Source organism: Cervus elaphus, chromosome 23 (assembly GCF_910594005.1).
Source record: "Cervus elaphus chromosome 23, mCerEla1.1, whole genome shotgun sequence".
Taxonomy (NCBI): Eukaryota; Metazoa; Chordata; class Mammalia; order Artiodactyla; family Cervidae; genus Cervus; species Cervus elaphus.
In genome coordinates, this window is record NC_057837.1 from 66,370,596 (window position 1) to 66,384,943 (window position 14,348).

The 14,348-nt window shown below is 48.6% G+C and overlaps 1 protein-coding gene across 1 annotated transcript in view; it reads right to left on the reverse strand.

Annotated features, from left to right (window-relative positions):
- Positions 1-2,179: 2,179 nt before the first annotated feature.
- The window catches only part of TTI1 (TELO2 interacting protein 1), a 41,005-nt gene continuing 28,836 nt past the window's right edge, over positions 2,180-14,348 (reverse strand). The window contains exon 8 of the mRNA XM_043882907.1: positions 2,180-2,918. Within this exon, the coding sequence (XP_043738842.1) occupies positions 2,735-2,918 (184 nt within the window). The 3' untranslated portion in view covers positions 2,180-2,734. The remainder of the gene's footprint in view (positions 2,919-14,348) is intronic.

Here is a 14,348-nt window from a genome sequence, read left to right on the forward strand (position 1 = left end):
TGGCACACCATCTCGGCCTGCCACACCCTGGCACCTGCTGAAGGAAGGCAGGGCTGCTTTAATCTCTCTGGGAGCCAGGTCATGCTAGACAAGTCACGCCACCTCTCTGACCTGTTTTCTCATTTGTCAGGACCTAGAGATTGAATTAGTCTATCACTCTGTGTCCCCAGCGGAATCGGGAACAATGCTCTGTGAATCCTTTGACAATCCCCTCAATTAGAGGGCATTTCCTCTCTTTCCCCAAAGGAAATCACTCCAGAATTTTCAAACTGGAAGAGAGTTAAGTGATTATCTCTCTGTTTTCAGGGCTTCTTAACTTGGAGTCCCTGTGGGGTCACAGGTGAGGTCTCTGAAATTGGACACAGAATTTTTCGAGGTCAGCTGAGCAGACCCAGCGGGAGGTGGAGATGGGCCGAGACTGCAGTCTCGGAGGATACTGTACCCTCCAGGGAGCGACGGGAGGACGAATGTTTTCGGGGAGTGACTCCTAGCGGAGTCTAGAATCATCCAAGTTTAAGAGTCCTCCCTCTGGCCCATTCCGTCCACTTTCCAGGTGGGAGAACTGAGGCCCAAAGTTGTCGGAGGCGGGGTGGAGGCTGATGACTCACTGACAGAGCCAGACCAGAAGCCAGCTGGGCATCCTGCTGCCTTTGCATGGAGGCCCTGCAAGGCAAGGAGTGGGGCCTCTCTGGAATGGGCGGGGGACCCTTGCTCCACAAGGTCCCCATGCCAGCCATCTTCTGTTTTTTTTTTTTTTTTTTAGAGCTCAGAGATTATCTATGTCACTGGAGGAGTTATCTAGCTAGTGCTTCACCATGCATCTGCTGAGAAAGCATTCATCATTCCTGCACATGTGCCCTTCAGCACCTGTGTGTATGTGTGTGTGCGAGGCTGTATACCTGAATTTACATAATCTGTGGGTTTTAAGTCTCCCAGCTAGGAAAATCAAGTGTTTATGCTGCCTTTTCCACACAAATTCCCTCAAGGTTACCGCATGGTTGATGAAGGGACGCAAGGCTCTAGCTACAAGCCAGCTGGCGTGGTGGGGCGGCAAGAGCACTGCTCTGCGGTCAGTAATGAATGAGTGGGTCCAGGCGCGACCCACCAGTGGCTGCCAACATCAGAAGAAGAGATCAGACACCATACTCCTCCTGATGGAAGTGAGTGATACCACCCACAGAGGAGTGCTGCCAAAAAATAAAAACAAAAAAACCCTGATCTCTTGTTTTGTCTCATTTATAGGAAATACAGGTGACAGGAGGAGCCTGTGCAATGACCCCCAAGGGGATGTAATCAGTAAATCCGGACTGTGGGAAGTGCTGTAGAATAAATGACCTGTTTCCTTAACAAAAAACTTCCCAGAAAAAGAAAAGAGAGGTGGAGAATCTATAAATTAAGAGAGATTTATTAAGGGACATATTGATAATGGCAATGTACACACCTTATTTGCATCCTGATTCAAACACACTGGGAAAATCTGAACACTGACTGAATATAATATTAAAGGACCATTGTTAAATTTTTTAACGCTATTCTGTGGGTTAGTCGCTCAGTCGTGTCCGAGTCTTTACAATCCCATGGACTGCTGCCCCTCAGGCTCCTCTGTCCATGGGATTCTCCAGGCAAGAATACTAGAGTGGGTAGCCATTCCCTCCTCCAGGGGATCTTCCCGACCCAGGGATCAAACCTAGGTCTCTCTCCAGCATTGTGGACAGATTCTTTACCATCTGAGCCACCAGGGAAGCCCCATCTATTCTGGTTGTCCATTAAAAAAAACAACAACAACCAAAAACCAGTTTGGATATGACATTTGGGATTTGCTTCAAAATATGCAGGGGCTGAGTGGGGGCATGGAGGTAACTGGGAAGGGGTAGGATGAAGCAGGGCTGGCCAAGTCCTGACTGGTGCAACTGGGTCACGGCCACAGTAGCCTTCAGTAGACCATTATCCATGACAGACAGTTAAAAAATACTTAAAAGTCATCCAAACAACTATCAGGAGTGTTTGCCTCTGGAGAGGGAAACTAGATGTCTGGGGAAAGAGGATGGGGAGAATGACTTCTCAGTGTTTTGCACCACCTGGATTTTATACCATGACTCTGTATTATCTCTTTACAAACATAAACTCATTTTTAAAAAGTCACCCAATTTAAATAACAAACTTCAAAGTGAGGTCTTGATCATACTTTTCATCCAAGAAGTGCCTTTATTTCATCTTCTTCCAAAGAACAGGTGAGGTTCCATCTCCTTATTTGAGGAGAGGGAGGTGTGTGAGTCGGTGCTGCTGGCCAGGGACCGGAACTCGTGGATGGGTGTCGCTTCCACGTGGTCCTTGAGTGCTCAGAGGACACACACGATGCACAGGCCTCTGCCCCACGTGTCCTCAAGCTCTCGGGTGTGGGTATGTGCATGGGGTGACCTGTGAGGCAGCTGGGGCCGCAGAGATGGTGAGCTAAGGAGTTAAGCCCTTAGAGCTGCCAGACAATGTCATTTGAAAACACCAGGTATGAAACATAAATAACAGTTGGCTGCTTTCCTTCAATCCAATTTCTGAGCAGTTGTGTGATCGATCAATTTATAAATCGATCTGCTGTCTAATCCACCTTGGCAGTCTTCTCCGCTGCCACTGCCCTCGCCAGGGTGGGGTCAGCCCCACGTCCTCATCCTCCTCGGCAGGGGAGGGAAGGGACCTCCTCTGGCGTCCATCTGCCCGCCCGGGAAGGGGAGGCGAGGGGTCACTGCAGCTCCGGGAGCAGGCGGAGCACGTTGGCCGAGTACAGGCTCTGCTGCCTGGTGGCACCCCGCAGCTGCACAGGGTGGAGGCTGGGGTGAGGAGGCGTGAACTCCTCCGGGCAGTAAAGTTCGTTCAGGAGGAACCAGGTGGAGTCTGGGTCGACCTTCATCAGGTGGAGGAAAACGCTGTGGAGAGATGGAAAAGGAGTTTGGAGGCATGGGGGGGAGCTTCTGGGCTCCCCGCACCACCAGGGGCTGCGTACTGGGCTATTTGTGAAAAAAACTGATAACTGCATCACTTTGAACAGCAGAACAAAACCCGCTTTAGTTCCAAAGACCATTATGATGGTCCCAAAGTCTAACACAAAGAGAGGTAAAGAGTTTTGTTTCTGTTGACCGAGAGAGAAGCAAAGTAATTAGTCTGAGCAGAACCATATTGATATCAAACAAGCTCTTGGCAAAGAAAGTGGTTAAATTCTTGGCTACAAAGCAGTTTTTAGAAGGAAGGAAGTGGAGAGGGCACACCTCCATTACAGGGTCCTCTCCGCTCACAGGACCAGTCCCGGGCATGGACTCCCTGTCCTGCTTGGGGAGCCTGGGCAAAACCCTCAACTCATGGGCCTCAGGTCCTTACCTCTTCCCTCCAGCAAGCTGCTGAACTCAGTAGTAAGGCCTCTGAGAGCCATGGAATTTCGGTGGACTGGATTCACTCACAAAGAGATTTGAAACAGTTGTTCTCCCGTGGCAGGATCGGCTGAGACCTGCCCTGAGACCTTTAGCAGACGCCAAGTACTGGTCATGAACATACAACACAAACACAGTGGAAGGGCCCAGGCTACCCAGCGCCAGACACCCACCACAGGTGAGGTTCTTGGTCTGAATCGTGGGGTCACATCCCTTGCCTCTTATCTGCTCACATCTCATTTCTAAATGATGCCCAGGGCCATGGCACTGGGCAACCCAGGTGTAAACTTCTTACACTCGGCTGACTCAGCGATGCAGAGTCTGGCTTTTCAGTCTCAGGAAGGGTGAGGCCCTTCCCTAGCTGGGCAGCTCTCTTGCAGCCATCCTGCCCATCTCAGCGTACCACCTGCACAGAGAAGGCGACCTTCCCGACTACTTCACCCAGGTGGTTGCCCCTGACTTTTCCTTCTCAGGACACTCTTCCCAGCATTTGTCAATGGCCTGTTGACTGACCATCTCCCTTCCTTATAGCACAAGCCCCCGAGGCCAGGGACGTCTGTTTGATTCACTGCTGTATCTTGGGTTTTCGGCGTGCACATGGTAAGCACTCAACCAACACTTGATTGAACAGGTGTCATGTTTAATAAGGAAGGGACTTATCACGCTGCTCACTAATGACTTCAGATGGCATCCCTCTCTGAAATAGTTGTCGTTCAATTGCTAACTCATGTCTGATCTTTGCGACCCCATGGACTGCAGCACGCCAGGCTTCCCTGTCCCTCACCATCTCCCGGAGTTTGCTCAAACTCATGTCCATTGAGTTGATGACACCATCCAACCACCTCATCCTCTGTCGTTCCCTTCTCCTCCTGTTCTCAACATTGAAATATTGTTGCTCAGTCACCCAGCCGTGTTCGACTCTTTGCAACCCCATGGATGGCAGCACGCCAGGCCTCCCTGTCCCTCATCTCCCAGAGTTTGTCCAAGTTCATGTCCATTGCACTGGTGATGTCATCCAGCTATCTCATCCTCTGATGCCCTCTTCTTCTGCCCTCAATCTTTCTCAGCATTGGGGTCTTTTACAATCAGCTGGCTGTTTGCATCAGGTGACCAAAATATTGGAGCTGAAATAGCTATATTCTGTAAAATGACCTAAAGAAGAGGTGAATGGCTCACCACCAAGGAAGGATCCACGGATGTCACTAACGGGAGTCACGTCACCACAGACGTCACTAGCTGTGTGATTTATCTTCATCTCAGCGTCCTCATTTCTGAAAACGGGAGATATACTTCACCCAGGGTTCTGCTGGGGTTTAATTGAGAAAACACAGATCTGGCCCTACACAGGGCTGCCCACATGTGACCCCTGTCTACCAGCTAACAGCAGACAGAATCTACCTGATGGATCAAGTTTTATTCTTGATGACCATTCCAAGGAGCCTCTCCCCTACTACTGGGCGTTGGATAGGAACTTAAACAGTTGTGGCGTGCCTGCTCGGTCATGTCCAAAACAGTTGCTAACCGGCGCTAAATTCTGGTTTTTAGTTTTGTTCATCTGTGCCCTTGGGGGACGGGATTCGGGTTTTACTTCAGTGGAGCCAGTTGTGCTTCCTTCCTTGGGTTTAACAGATGTGGGCTCAGGTGGCCGGAGAGACAGGTGGAGGAGGAACTGATTTTCTGACCTGTCTGGTGCCTGAAGTTTTCTTTACTCAGGATAATCTTGAGTTTATAACCTCAGCAGTGGCTGCTGGAGAAGTGATTAGAATATTCTAATTCATTGTTTCCACTTCACCGCAGAAAGGAGATGGGGCCTGCGTAGGAGACAATTTTTGTTTAAAAACAAAAATATCTTTGATAATTAGAGTGGCGAGGGAAGTGATGAAAAAAATGCACCAAAACTGGGAAGCAGATTTCTATTTACACGTGACACAGTTGACAGTTTTCCCTGGTGCCAAAGGCTGTTAGAATGCAAATGATTTCATTTGATTTTTTTTTCTCCCCCTTCAAGAACTGGAACAATTCCTCCAGCAACAGCATGGGTGCACACTCTCAACTTCAAGGAGTATTTTGATCTGGGCGACACCCAGCCAAGTGGTGCTGCAGCCCAGTTCAGTCACCGCTCTGTTCTGCAGTTCATTTTCGGCATCCCTTTTTAACTTGCTAAATGCGGGTGTTGTATTCGTTGGCAGGAAAGGAAAAGGAAGGAAGCCACTCTCTCTGCCCTTCGAGATCCCTAAATAAGACGCTAACAGGGAAGCAAACGAAAAAGCACGTGCAAAGTTCATCTTCTTCTAGAAGGCAGGGTCAAACTCCTGGAAGAATTATTTTGGGTCTCATTCCTGAGCTTCTAAAGTGATAGAATCCCCAGAATGGCAGGTTGGCTATGCTGGTTTCTTCTCTCTGTGGCTGGAAGCAAATTATTTTGCCTCTGTGAACCTGTTTTCCTCTTTCTCCAAAGGAAAATAATCACACTGGCCCCACCCTCCTCACAGGTTTGTTCTGAGACTCTAAGGAGATGAGGTGCAGGAAAACACTTTGAAGTGTATGATGAAAACAACTGTTCCTTCCAGAAAGAGTGTGTGTGTCTGAGGAATAATTATCACTACCAACCCCAGCAGGACTGCCACACCATGGAAAATGCTCAGATGCTCTGAAAAGGGCAGATCATTTGTCTTTTGCTTCAGTCATAATTTCCTTCATATCGACTTGGTAGGGGTCCCAATTCTCAGCCACTGGGGTTGTAATTTTGCCCATTATTTTCAGGAAGAAATAAATGCATTGTTCTTTGCCCTCCACGTGCCTGAGGTCGGGAGCAATTACTGTGTTGCGCAACTATGCCAGGTGGCTGGTAGGCAGAGCTATGATCTTTGCTTGGCAAAAGACATGCGACCCGCTGAACTCTAAACACTGACAAATTCTGAACCCAGACCCTCGCTCACTTTGAGGCCCGGGGAGCTGAGCCTGAGACCCAGGAGGTGCTGGCTGACTACTCAGAGGCCCAGCTTTGCTCCAACCTCGAGGATCGCCCTGTCCCGGGCTCGGTTCCTGTCCTTCTTGGAGAGAGGGCCCTCAGACAGGGAAGGGCAGAAAGCTGAAGACCTCGAAGGCATCCTTCTGCATAATCGAAAGATGAAAGACAAAGAGGAGACCTCTGTTTTAAGTGATTGGAGTAACTGCCTGGAAAATGTTCCTAATACATCTTGAGACATGGCTGGGATGGCTGGTGAACACGCCAAATGGCCAACTCCATCTTTTTTCAAGCCCAAAGAGAAACACTTTTAAAAAATATATATATGTACACCATTTAACTCCTGCACAAAAATTTCTTTCTCCTTCCCCCAGGCCCAAATCGGTGGCTCCAGGGAGCACAGTTATCAAGAGATTATCTGGTCCCCAGAGTTCCGGGAGGCACTCGGCTGGGCCTCCTGCCTCCGAGTGTCCTGAGGCGAGTGATTATCTCTCAATAACCTGTAGGGCCGTGTAGCTTAAATGATAACTTGACTTTAAAAAATTTAGAACTCGCCGTTAGGCAGTTTCTAAGCAACCTCTGTTTCCATGGCAAAGAAGCCTGGTGTTTATACTGATTTTTCACTTAAAATGCGGTTTTATTGAATTTCACTTCATGCAGGCAGCCATTTCCCTGCACTTCAGCCCTATCTACAGTTGACGGGTATCAGTAAGTACCTAATAAACTCCAGACACCAAACCAACAGAAGCGACTCATTCCTTTCTGATCAATATCAGGTGCTCTGAGTGACAAAGCTGGGGGTGAGGGCGCCTGGGGGGCTGGGAAACGTGCTGCTGGAATCTGGTTGGCTGGGGGTCTGGTCCCGTCTCTGTGTGGTTCACCAAATGTTTACTGGCACCTGGTCCAGCCCAGGGAACTATGTCAGGTGCTGGGATACAAAGATGGGGGGACAAAGGCTCTGGCCTCAGGGTGCCCTGTCTGGTGGGGGAGGACAGATGGACCACAGACACCCACAATGCAACATGAAGAGGGTCAGGCTCAGGTCACGGCTGGGCTGGAGCTGGGGAAGGACTCCTGAGGCGGGGACATGGCAAGTCTTTCCTGGACATCAGTGGGATTGGTTCTAAGCCCCTTCCAGCTCCAACATGCCCCAACAGTTCTCAAACCTGGGGGCTGGGTCCTGGGCCTGTCCATCCCAAGTAGGGCAGAACCAAAAAGACACCCTTCTGCTGAAGACGTGAATATTATGGAGCGTGTCCTCACCATCTCGTGCTAGACCATGCTGGCTTCAAGGGGAATTCTAGAAAACCGCCAGCCAATCGAGGCTCAGCAAAGCTAAATAAACCGTAACTGAAATTCAGTGCTCCCAGTTCTCCTGGGTGACAGGCTATTCTTTCTCTGTCAATTACTCGCTTGAGGGATCTGCGGCTCCTTGCCTCCTTCTGGATTTATAAAATGCTCTCATGAGCTGTCTGCATAAATGCCAGTGGTAAAGAACTTGCGGCTCTGAGAGGTTTATTTATTTATTTATTTGGGGCGTTGAAAGAAGTTACTCAGGGCGTCTCCTTAGGGACACGGCACAGGCTGTCTCTATTTGGGCGCAACTAAATGCAACTGGAGGATAAACTCACTTGTTGGAAAGCAGATACACTGCAAAGTGGTTTTGGCTTCCCTGTGATTCCCTTTCTGGCAGAACAGCCTCCACGCCCTTCTCTTCTCTGGCCACCTCTTCTCCCATGATTCTGTACCTGCTGACTCGGTACATGCTGACGCTACAAGTGAGGCTGTGTGTTTCCTTTTAAATAAACGGATGCTAGGGGTATCCATGTGTCCGAGTCAGCAAAGCAGTGGGGCGATGCTTCTATACTCGGTAATTTACTCTAATGGGTCTCGCTTCATTGGTTAACCAGTATTTCAAGCCTGTCCTTTCTTGCTATTCAATTTAGCTATCTTCCCCTGCACGGAGGCCGTTTTTTTGTTTCTAAATGTTGGAAATGGAGGATTATGACTTGGAGCAACGATTTACTCTCCAAATAAATACCACCAATTGCCTTTGCAGCTATACATACTCGTTCGACTTAACTATATTTACCTGTTCACAGTCATTCATCTATCGATCGCCAACCCGTACACTCATGCAGAGGCTGGTATTAAAAACATTTTAAAATGCAACAGGCACAGGAATTAAAACCATAAACACTAGTGGAAGCTTACGATCCTAATTCAGTCCCTAAAGTACCACAAGACAAAGTATCATAGTTGCAGTGGAATGACTCCATGGCTTTGTGCATATTTAAAAAGATATGGCACTGAGAGGCCCAATCTGTTACCGACAATTCAAAAATAAGCCAGAGCCGAGAAGGGTTTAAATCCCACTGGGGCTGGATTTAAAAGCAGTCCTTCCCATCTGGCCAGCTCTCCCCGCTCCAGGCCCCACCGACAGCCCAGATCCCACGATGGCAATGCTGCTGGGCATGGATCTCAAGTGGCCCTGGCCGTCTGTACTCTCCGGCCGCATGCCAAGTTTCCTGGCCCTCCCTGGAAGATTCATATCCTTGCAGAAAAAGGCATCTTCCTGGTAGCCTACCTGTTTTGCACCTCCTTTCCTGCCACCCTCGAACTCTTTTCCTGCAACCCACACTTGGGCACCAAGCCAGCAGCCTCCACTGATGGAGCTGTAAGAAACAGCTCTAGGAAATGTGCTTCTGTATTTACTGCAAGGATGTTAGGAGTCATCAGTCACAAAGGTACCTAGTATTCTTCTAAGATGACCCAGGGGGGCACTTTCTCAGGGTTCAGTACCAAGGGGATTCCAGAGAGGGCTGCCTTCTAAAAGCTTTCTGTTCTGACTTCAGTAATGACTGGACATCGCACAGCAGGTGTGTCTCCCTCTCTGCCTCCTGTGTTAGGAAGCCCAGAGCCACGCTGCAGGCTCATCTCTAGCAGAGGTGAAGAGTTCCAAGTCTGTGTTTTACAAATGAACCTCGGACCTGGCTTCACTTTGTTTTCCCTCTTCTTATTTTTCCTTTAAAAAATATCTTCACTTCTTATTTATCTTGTTGCATACATTTTAGTTTGTAAGATGCTCAAGGTCTTTTTTGGAATAAGGAGGAAGTTTAAATAATGATAATGACTACTACTGATTGACTTTTTACTCTGGGCTGACATTTTGTGCTATAGACTAATATACATGTAAATTTGCTAAATCTTTGTAATAATTTTATCATGCAGAAAAAAAAAGATATGCTTATTCTAGTCTTGTAGATGAGGAAACAGACTTTCAGAAGGAAATTAATTTGCCCAAGGTGATACCACTACTAAGCAGTAATGTGAGGCCAACTCTACCGTGGTCTTCACCTTTGAACTCTCAGCACAGTATCTGGCTAATAAGAGACTCTAAAGCATCTTTTGAATAAACACATATACAATAAGACAATTGAGGCCATGTCCCTGGCTACTTCACCTGGCACTGAGATTGTCAACATTCACTCCTGCCTCTTAGGTGTTCAAGACAGACCTCAGACCCTGCAAAGGGATGAAACGACCACTCTGTAGTTGGCCAAGGCTTTTAATATCTGAAATCCACTTGGTGCAGGCTCGATCTCCCATCATGAGCATCATGATTCCCAACCCAGTCCGGCACATGTAAGTGTGCATGCAGGCCCCACACTGGGCTTTACCACTGGGTGGTAGAATGGATGACCCTGGCAGATTATCAGTCACGTGACAACACCGAGAAAGCAGGGGAAGGATTGGTAGCATTTGATTTAATTGGTAGCACAGAGGTCCCTGCCTTCCAATCTGAAACCCAGCAACCTACTTTGTTTGTAATTTGCATGGCAGATGTCTTTTATCTTTGACACCAGGAAATCATGCCTATATCCACACAGTGAACAGCTTCAGATCTGAGTGCATTTTTAGAACAATGAGACTTGAAAAGCAGCGGTGCCTGCCAAAAGATGGATAATAGGAAAGCTAACTACTGGGTCTGGATTTGTCCACTATTAATCAAATGTCAGAAGGGAAAATATTAGGAGTGCCCTCATTTCCATGCTGGGTGTAGTCTGAGGGGGAAACAGCTCAGAAGCCCAAGCTCAAACACACTGCCCACACCATTTAAGGGGGTGAGCTGCTAATTTCAAGCTCAGCTGAACTAACGGATCACCTCTGTGGCTGCTGATCCATTCAAATATAATAAGCCCACATGTGGGTAAAGAGAGGAGTTGGGGCTCTGACGGGGATGAAATGAACAAGCCTCTGCCAGTCTGAGTTCGTCCAGGGTTTGAGGCAGTGGCTGCATCTTTGATGGGCTGAGATCCTACTGCTAGAAAGAGTGCAGGGAAGTCAGTCAGTAAATGAACATTCAATCTTGGTCCTGGCTGCTCACGCAAAAGGGGTAAGGGGAAGGTGGAACAACTAACATGAAAAGGATCTTTCAGGGACTTCCCTGGCGGTCCAGTGGTTAAAATTCTGCACTTCCACTGCAGTGGGCACAGGTTCAATCCCTGGTTCAGGAACTAAGATTCTGCATGCTTCGAGGTGCAGTCAAGATAAATAAATAAAATTTAAAAATACTTTAAGAAAAAGATCCTTCTGAGGTGAATACCCCTATTTCAGATTTCAGTCAAGATGAAGCAGGCTTCCAACAAAAAATACCATGCCCAAGGGTATACATGTATGTGTTAACATATACACAACATATCATATATTTGGCACATTTATGTATCTTCCCACGTGGATGATTCCCTGGTGTCTCAGATGGTAAAGAATATGCCTACAATGCAGGAGACCTTGGTTTGAACTCTAGGTCAGGAAGATTCCCTGGAGAAGGCAATGGCTACCCACTCCAGTATTCTTGCCTGGAGAATTCCATTGACAGAGGAGCCTGGTGGGCTACAGTCTATGGGGTCACAGAAGAGTCGGACACGAATGAACGACTAATGCTTTCCACACGGGTTTGCACACACACATAAATATAACTCCAGAATGGGAGCACCATGAGGGCACAGGCCTCCTCTCTCCCGCTCCCCTCTAGTTTCCATGCCTAGAACAGTGCCAGGCACAGAGTAGCTACTCAGTCAATCAGCAGCATGAATGACCGCTGAGTGGACTCTTACATACTACCACTAAGCATCGGCGTGACATGTCTGGGGGAAGTTGTTATCACCAAACCTGGTTTATGGAGAAAGGAGATAAGGCGCAAGGAAACGAAGTCACCTGCTCAAGGTCGCAGAGCCAGTAAGATGTGAACCTGGGTCTGCCTGCGTCCAGGACTGAAGCCCCGGGCCCGTCTACACAATGTCCAGGAGAGGTAGATGGGGGAGGCTCTCTCCCTTTCCCACCACACGCATCAAGAACCATAGCATCCCGCACCTGCCCAACCAGGAGGTGAACCAGCTGGTCACTACCTGCTGGCACCCTGCACCCCCACCTGGCACCTCAGGGTGACAGGTGGAGTTAGGACTGTGGGGGTGGAAACCGTGCGGCCTGAAAGCATCGTCCCTCCCTTGCTGGGCATGGACTTCCAAGGTTGAAAAAAACAGATATTGCCCAGTTTTTGTTCTCGTTAGCCCTAGGGTAGGAGACTGACTAGATGATGTATGCAAAAGACAGGGAGCCTCAGAGGCTGCTTGGAGAGAGGCCTGAGCAGTGTGGTTTTAATGGAGCTGAGTTGAACCAGGTTGAGAGCATGTACTGATTGGAAGGAAAAACACAGAAATTTGGGGGAACGTGTGCTCATCTCAGATTCCTTTCATGTAGGGGAAGGAAAAGCTCCATGGCCAGAAAGGCATAGAACCGCGGAGGTCCACTACATGCCGGGAGGTACCTTAAAGGCCTCTGGGGCCACTGGGGAATTTATGTCAGTTAAGTTCCCCAAGGCTGAGATGGGGGTGTGGCTGATAGAACGTGTTATTTTGTACTCCAGTGCTTATTCTCAGGGACTGGGCCTTATTTATAGCTCGTGACATGCTGACCCCTCCTCCCACACCCCAAACATGGTTTTCTCATTTGTTATCCACTGAAATCATTTAACTAGGTGAACTCTGGGAGAGTTGGTATTTTTTCTTGCACAGCCAGTTAACAGTGACACCTGGTGGTAACAAACAGCAAGATTATACCCCTACTCCTACCACCCACCCCCATGCCCCCCCATCCCGCCCCCTCCCCCCAACCAAGCTGCAAGATTTATGTTCCTCCTTACAAGGCACATTCGCTAGATAAAAGCATTAAACTGGAATGGCATCTCCGTTCTTAGCATTTATGGCCTCGGTTATATCAACCACCCCCTGATCAATTTCCATTTCTAGAGTTTACAGCCGGGATGTAAAAGCCTGCCACAAAGGCTATATTTAATATGACAAATTAAAAAAGCAAACACAGGCTTGGTCATTCTTTGGAGCCAGGAGAAGCAAACAGGAGGAAGGAAAAATCCAACCGTGAATACACGCAAAGGGGAACTTGCCTGGAGCTGCTGAGTCTGTCTCCATCCCCATATGAGGGAGGCCGCCCTGCCGAGGTCTCACCGAACCCCCACCTGCCAGACCTACGGACACAGCTGCTCCTCCACCTTCTTTCTGCATTGGGGTGGGGGGACCCTCAGAGCAGCCACCTGTCCTCCCAGGTTTCCTCACCAGCCCCGCTACAGTCAAAGCGAGCCTGTCACCTGCCCAATGCCAGAAAGTCACTACCCCGGAGGGAGTTGGGGCATCTCTGAACGGCTCTGGTTTGTACTAGTTCTTTTGATTATGGAGCTGAGGCTTGAGTTGTTGTAACCCTCTGGTTACAGAACTCCCCTGTGGGCCCTGGCAAAGAACACACAGCCTTTTCTTCTCCCCTGAGTGGGTAGGGGTGTCACTGACAGTTGTGGGGAGGAACACTGAGAGGCAGGCGTGGAAGCAGGGGGCTGGGGAGAGGCTTCTGCAGGGGATCGGGTAAAGAGATGAGGGTGCCTGGCCCGGCAGCTTGAAGGTAAGGAGAAGCAGACAGTGTTAAGAGAGATATTGCGAGTTAGATAGACAGGCTTCACTTCTGGAATGGATGCGGCGTGTGAAGGAAAGAGGAGAATTAAGGACCAACAACTGGATGGATGTGCGGCCATTTTCTGAGCTGGGGCCTCTGTCTCACTCAGGGACCTCGTTCATTAGTCCCTGGAGGTCTGACTGCTTTCATACTCATTGGCCCACCCTTCTCCCTGTCTTTGCTCTGCAATCAGACTCACAAAGGGACCAGGTTGCCTATGGTCTCAGACTTCTTCTCCCATTTAGAGAGCTTATTAATTTCTGAATCAAGATGCCAAATCAACTCTAGATCAAGGACAAAACAGGTATTTTTTTCCCCTGACTTCAAAATAAGTTTGCAGATGATGCTACGTGAAGCAATCAACCTTGCACTTCCTCCCCACCCGGCAGAAGGAGGTCATCTGACTCAACCCTGAGTGGAATGCGGTGGAGCAAACAAAAGGCAAGGCAGTCAGGCTGGCTGGCAGCAACCTCCTCCTGCCCCACCCGCCTCCTCCCGAGGCACCTGGAATTCCAACTCAAAAGTCAGCAAGGTCCAGCTTAGGTTTGATTGCTTTCAATGGCAAAAAAAAAAAAAAGAAAAGAAAAAGAAAATTAGAAATGAAAAGATAATGAATTGTGAATATTAGCCTGTTTGATGGGTCTGAATTTGAAGGACGGCTATGGGGAGGGTGGAGGAAAAGTAGAATGAGACGGGAGATGAGAAAAACCAGATCTTTCAGACTCTCGATCGTAATAGACACCCAGAAGAATCTGCTTCCAGATGGATTCGTCATGTTCGTGAGTTGTACTTTAAATCAGAGCACAATTAGCTTCAGGGACTCTGCCTGGGGGAGGACGATTTTCATCTTTAAGGAACGAGAATGTCTGGGGACAAGAAGCTGGTTGAGATGCGCCCTGTGCTCGAGAAACCATGACTGATTCTGGGCCTAGAGGATGTGACAG